This window comes from Brachionichthys hirsutus, chromosome 3, assembly GCF_040956055.1.
Source record: "Brachionichthys hirsutus isolate HB-005 chromosome 3, CSIRO-AGI_Bhir_v1, whole genome shotgun sequence".
In the NCBI taxonomy this organism is placed as follows: domain Eukaryota; kingdom Metazoa; phylum Chordata; class Actinopteri; order Lophiiformes; family Brachionichthyidae; genus Brachionichthys; species Brachionichthys hirsutus.
This window is the reverse complement of record NC_090899.1, coordinates 16432591-16439419: the sequence shown is the minus strand read 5'-3', so window position 1 is coordinate 16439419 and position 6829 is coordinate 16432591. Positions and strand designations below refer to the sequence as shown.

At 49.1% G+C, this 6829-nt stretch overlaps 1 protein-coding gene across 1 annotated transcript in view; it reads right to left on the bottom strand.

The window, feature by feature from the left end:
- Positions 1 to 6191: 6191 nt before the first annotated feature.
- Positions 6192 to 6829, bottom strand: part of adgrb1a (adhesion G protein-coupled receptor B1a) — a 179840-nt gene continuing 179202 nt past the window's right edge. Inside the window, exon 33 of the mRNA XM_068760530.1 lies at positions 6192 to 6386. Coding sequence (XP_068616631.1) covers positions 6192 to 6386 — 195 coding nt within the window. The remainder of the gene's footprint in view (positions 6387 to 6829) is intronic.

Here is a 6829-nt window from a genome sequence, read left to right as displayed (position 1 = left end):
GCCTGTGCTGCGTTCAGGGTCCTCACTGCCGTCGGATAGAAGCTGTTTAGAATCAAGCCTGTGCTGCGTTCAGGGTCCTCACTGCCGTCGGATAGAAGCTGTTCAGAATCAAGCCTGTGCTGCGTTCAGGGTCCTCACTGCCGTCGGATAGAAGCTGTTCAGAATCAAGCCTGTGCTGCGTTCAGGGTCCTCACTGCCGTCGGATAGAAGCTGTTCAGAATCAAGCCTGTGCTGCGTTCAGGGTCCTCACTGCCGTCGGATAGAAGCTGTTCAGAATCAAGCCTGTGCTGCGTTCAGGGTCCTCACTGCCGTCGGATAGAAGCTGTTTAGAATCAAGCCTGTGCTGCGTTCAGGGTCCTCACTGCCGTCGGATAGAAGCTGTTTAGAATCAAGCCTGTGCTGCGTTCAGGGTCCTCACTGCCGTCGGATAGAAGCTGTTTAGAATCAAGCCTGTGCTGCGTTCAGGGTCCTCACTGCCGTCGGATAGAAGCTGTTTAGAATCAAGCCTGTGCTGCGTTCAGGGTCCTCACTGCCGTCGGATAGAAGCTGTTTAGAATCAAGCCTGTGCTGCGTTCAGGGTCCTCACTGCCGTCGGATAGAAGCTGTTCAGAATCAAGCCTGTGCTGCGTTCAGGGTCCTCACTGCCGTCGGATAGAAGCTGTTCAGAATCAAGCCTGTGCTGCGTTCAGGGTCCTCACTGCCGTCGGATAGAAGCTGTTCAGAATCAAGCCTGTGCTGCGTTCAGGGTCCTCACTGCCGTCGGATAGAAGCTGTTTAGAATCAAGCCTGTGCTGCGTTCAGGGTCCTCACTGCCGTCGGATAGAAGCTGTTTAGAATCAAGCCTGTGCTGCGTTCAGGGTCCTCACTGCCGTCGGATAGAAGCTGTTTAGAATCAAGCCTGTGCTGCGTTCAGGGTCCTCACTGCCGTCGGATAGAAGCTGTTTAGAATCAAGCCTGTGCTGCGTTCAGGGTCCTCACTGCCGTCGGATAGAAGCTGTTTAGAATCAAGCCTGTGCTGCGTTCAGGGTCCTCACTGCCGTCGGATAGAAGCTGTTTAGAATCAAGCCTGTGCTGCGTTCAGGGTCCTCACTGCCGTCGGATAGAAGCTGTTTAGAATCAAGCCTGTGCTGCGTTCAGGGTCCTCACTGCCGTCGGATAGAAGCTGTTTAGAATCAAGCCTGTGCTGCGTTCAGGGTCCTCACTGCCGTCGGATAGAAGCTGTTTAGAATCAAGCCTGTGCTGCGTTCAGGGTCCTCACTGCCGTCGGATAGAAGCTGTTTAGAATCAAGCCTGTGCTGCGTTCAGGGTCCTCACTGCCGTCGGATAGAAGCTGTTCAGAATCAAGCCTGTGCTGCGTTCAGGGTCCTCACTGCCGTCGGATAGAAGCTGTTTAGAATCAAGCCTGTGCTGCGTTCAGGGTCCTCACTGCCGTCGGATAGAAGCTGTTCAGAATCAAGCCTGTGCTGCGTTCAGGGTCCTCACTGCCGTCGGATAGAAGCCTGTGCTCTGGATGTTCCCCGTCTGTTGTAAAACAGTCCTGCAGCCGCCGAGAAGCACCATCAGGCCAGGTTCTCCTGGTGGTCCGACTGGCTCAGGTGAGGTAGTGGAGAAGGTCTCGCCCTGTAGACCTTCTCCAGTGTCCTGGCTCCTCTGCTAGCACACTTGACATGCTGATGAACCTTCGGGAGCGCTGCCTTTCAGTCCTCATGGTTAAAATCCCCTGCTATGACGTGCACAGCGGCAGGATAAGCTTTCTCCTGGCTGCTAATGCTGCCATGCGAAAGTCTGAGAGCTACGTTAGCTACGTTAGCATTGGCGTCTGGTGGGATATAAACAGCATTAAAAACTTTGCAGGAGCATTTATAATCCAGAGTCATAATCTATTGCTTTTAGGCTTTTAGCAACAGGAGCACAATTTGCTGCTTTTATTTGTTTAGTAGACTAAAATGTAAGCACTGAAATAAATTGTTGAATTAACACGTAGTGATTTCAAACTGTATTGTAGTACTGCCTTCATATCACTGCAGTGGTGAACATCATCACTACTATATTAACATTTTACACATACTATGTACAAACTGCAGAGAAAAGTGATGCCTTTTTTATGACAGTCAATTTTTAAAGGGTTTCTTCCTTGTTTCGATCAAAGCGACAAAACTACTGTTGCTCTGGTAACCAGTTCACGCTCGCAAGCCGATACTGCTCTGTGAGACATTTGTTACCGGGCCGCACAGAAACAATAAATTATATAAATACATTTCTATTATTCAGCAATAGTTTATATAATTTCCGGGGTATTGATTATTTGAGACTCAAAGGTGCTTTATTTTAAAGAACGACCAGATCTTCTCCGAATGTAGCCTTTGCAGCCGGCCTCTTGCCCGCCGGCGCCGTGTTGGTGGCCCCTGAAGAATGAGACTAATGTTGCACGGGTAACGTAGATAGTCGGTGAACTCTGTGGATTCAAAGGTTTACCTCCACACTCCTTCCTGCCTGCCCTTTAGGCGCCGTGGCGTGCCCCATCAGGCGTTTGCCCTTTCAAGGCTCTGTCAGAGGCATCATATACCTTTTGTGTGAAGGCAACTTTTCTCTCATTACCACACCTTGGGTTCACACCCAAACTTTTAGATTCAATTAGCTTGGATGCACGGTAAAACATCGAGAGGCCTTTAGCTCAACTAAAGCCTGAAGCAAGCCAGAAAAGGTCACGCCTTCAACTTCCTCTCAGAGAGGCAGATGGATGAAAGAACGCCGCGTCCGATGGACAGAAATGACATTTCAGTCCGTGCAATGCTCCGAAACTCCACCCAACTTCATTCCCCCTCTGAAATCATGCTGCCTGGGGCATTAGCAGCTTTCAATAGAGTTAATGGTGTTTGATTTCTAAGTATATAGTTCAAAGTTTAACATTATATAAATATATTACCCCTGCGGGGCCGGACAATGTTTCCCCCCCCACCCTGAAACATTGTGCCAGTGAGCTGACTCCAGTCTTCACAGACATCTTTAACCCCTCCCTGGAGTCCTGTCATGTTCCAGCCTGCTTCAAGTCCTCCATCATTGTTCCTGTCCCCAAGAAGACAAGGATCACAGGACTGAATGACTACAGACCGATAGCGCTGACATCTGTAGTCAGGAAGTCTTTTGAGCGCCTGGTTCTCCACCACCTGAAGACCCTCACCGCCCCCCTCCTGGACCCGCTGCAGTTCACCTACCGAGCCAACAGGTCTGTAGACGACGCAGTCAATCTGGCCCTCCACTTCATCCTGCAGCATCTGGACTCCCCAGGAACCTACGCCAGGATCCTGTTTGTGGACTTCAGCTCTGCGTTCAACACCGTCCTCCCGGGACTGCTCCAGGACAAGCTGCTCCAGCTCGACGTGCCCGACTCCCTCTGCTGGTGGATCACCGACTTCCTGATGGGCCGGAGGCAGCATGTGCGGCTGGGGTCTACGGTCTCGGACACCCTGACTATCAGCACCGGATCCCCCCAGGGCTGTGTACTTCCCCCCTGGCTCTTCTCCCTGTACACCAACTGCTGCACCTCTGGCCATCAGTCCGTCAAACTGATTAAGTTTGCAGACGACACCACCCTCATCGGGCTCATCTCGGACGGTGATGAGTCCGCCTACAGGAGGGAGGTGGACCGGCTGGTGTCCTGGTGTAGCAGCAACAACCTGGAGCTGAACAGCCAGAAAACAGTGGAGATGATCGTGGACTTCAGGAAAGTCACAGCCCCACCGCCCCCCCTCGCCCTCACAGACTCCCCTACCCCCATCTCCATCGTGGACTCTTTCCGCTTCCTGGGCACCACCATCACCCGGGACCTCAAGGGGGAGCCGACCATCAGCTCCCTCATCAAGAAGGCTCAGCAGAGGATGTACTTCCTGCAGCAGCTGAGGAAACTCAAGCTGCCAACCCAGATGTTGGTGCAGTTCTACACCTCCATCGTGGAGTCCGTCCTCGCCTCCTCAGGTGAGCGCACAGAAACAATCCATTTTTTTCCGATATCCTCGGTAAATGTACTTCCTGGGACTCGATGAAAATTAATCCCTGTAAAGTTGTCGCATAGATCAGCACGAAATAGTTCATTATTTTTAGGATGGTTTTTAGACGGAGATGTTGTTTTCTCCTGTGAGCTTGGTGGAATGCAGGACCTCGCCAGGAGCTCACCTGCAGTGCGACCGCTCTCACCGGCCATCTCGTGATCACCTGAGCTGTTGTATTCCAGTCTTCTGGAAGTCTCTCTTGTCCACCCAGAGTCTGTCTCACCTCTTCCCTGAAAGCCACACAACACTCTTCGTTCTTCAACCTCCACCACTTTGTCCTCTGCTCCGTCCTGTGGGTTAACCCGGGTCTCGACCGATCCGGTATGACTTTCTAATTTACGTTGATTCGCATGTTAGATTTGGCAATTTTTACGCCGGCTGCCATTCCTGTTGCAACTGTCTGCATTTATCCGGGCTTGAGACCGGAACAAGGGAGAAACTGTGCTAGTTAGCTCCTGCTAACCGCACTACCGGCACTACCATGATGCTGCATTGTAGCTTACTACATTGCAAACAAACTTATTGTTACTTGAGTACAAACTGAAATAGGCAGAAAAGTGAAATGATCCAGATCACCATGTGGATGGTGTAAATCCAGTCACAAGGGGAACGAGCTGCTTGGAGGAGGTCTGTGCTCTCTGAGTGCTTTTCTAGTTCGTATTGCAGTACTTGTACGGCACCCACCTGACTCAAATCCAATGACCTCTTCTTGCTCTAGTTGCTGCTTGTAGTCACAGTTCAAATTACATATTTTGTTCAAAGTGAAGACAAAGGACTCGTGTCATTTTATTATATGCTCATATGTTTTTATTAGAAATACAACACATTCATTTTGTGCTCTGCAAACTGTACATTAACAAGGTGTTTACACATGAAAATTAGAACACGAGTGAGGTTAGGTGGTGGGAGGGGTGCAGATCAGATGGCCAAAGGTCAGGGACAAATACAGACCTGGGGGGGGGTGATATTAAAACACACACTGTTACATTGTGATACAGTCCAGTACCTTGACAGGATGTTGGGGGGACAGCATGAGAATAGTCATGTTCATATTAATAGCAATGATAACAAGCACAGTATGAAAGATATTTATAGGCTAAAATTCATTCTGTAGAACTCTGTTGAAATAATTACAATGCTGTACATCAGGACTCCAAATGAGCCTTGTGCTTTCGCTGTGTGCAACCGTCAGGCCTCTGAATTCTGCCCAGTTTATATGTCATCACTTTTAATCAATCATATACATTTATAGAGCTATTCAGGTACTCATCACACGTATAAAGAAAAGTATCCTCTTCCGCACTGATGACTCCGTATCAAGCCTGTATGTTTGCTGAAAGACTGACCCAAAAAGCATTTGTGTTTTTCTCTGCTTCTGGAATGTGGCTCCTTTTGGATGTCCATATTGTCCCCATCACAAACATGAGCAGTACAAGGTTCATTGCAACAGCAGACCACACTTTCCAATGACTGTCTGGTGTCCATTGATGAGAGGGCAATGTGCCTTTATTTTGCCCCTCTATTCACTTGTTGCTGCAAGGCCACATTTGTCTTCCCGGATCAACAGGAGGATAAAGCCAACGGGATTAGTGTGAGCAGTCGGGACGGAGCGCAAGGCTTTAGGGCCCCCTGGGGGTATGATCGTCAGCCTGCCTCCTCTTAATATATTTTTCCTTTCGAGATCGATGTAAAAGAAAAAGAAACCCAGTCATGAGCTGCGCAAGACATCAGCGTTCATCAAGAGAAATGAAGAGCAGAAGTGATGTGACAATATTCTCAACAGTGAAAAAGAGACAAATCCTGATTATTACATCATATTCATGTCATTGGTAAACACTGTGAATTACCTTTACTATGCGGTTCATTACAGTACTACCGTATATGATGTACATATAGTAGCTCAATCTGCTGTTTTGGAAATCTTTCTCCCGTATCAGCAACGGTCAAGACCATATACACGAAAATGTTGCACAAACAGCAGCCAATCATCAACTAAACCACAATGTTGTGTTCCTCTTGGATTCGCTTCATGATATTTCAGTGCTTTACTTCCCTCCTCAAACGCACTTGCTCCAGAGTGTGTTGTGTGTCTGCTGCTTGTCAGAGTTTTACAAAAGGCGGAAGTTGGGGGCATACTCTGGGTCACACCTCTGTCTGCAGGTCCATGATCTCCTGACCCACCTGAGGAATGGTGGCACTGTTTTTTTCCCACTCCACTGTCTGCAGCTCCAGAGGAGAGGCCGCCACTGTGTCTGGATTCTTTCTCACCCAGGATGGCGGGGAGTGGGACTTCCTTGTGCCCTCCCACACCCTCTCGCTCTGGGGCTGTTGCTTGTCCTGGTGAGGAGAGGGCATAGGGCATAAGCATACATAGTCTGTGAGCTGCAGTTCTAATGGCAAGGAAACAGAGTCGTCTGCAACGGTTCCTAAGTTAGTTCATCAGTGTATAAATGAGCTTCCTTTCTGACAGTGAATTGAGATTGCTGCTACTCCTGAGCTAGAGCAATGCTCGTCCCACCCCCAAGGAGACGGGGGCTGCTGTTTCAACAGAAATCAGTGAGCGCTATATTGTATATTGAGCTCGCTATATTCAAGGACACTTTGTCACGTGACCTTGAGGGAACCGGTTTGAACCACCAACCTTCTGAACACCGTTCTTACCATCCAGGCCACCCCGCTGGCATTTTGGTTTTTGTAATCTTTGGGACTAGATTAGATCTTTTTAACAAAAGTTTGTTCCTTCCAATAGAGCAGATTTTGTTTTCATGTTGGAAGAGGGT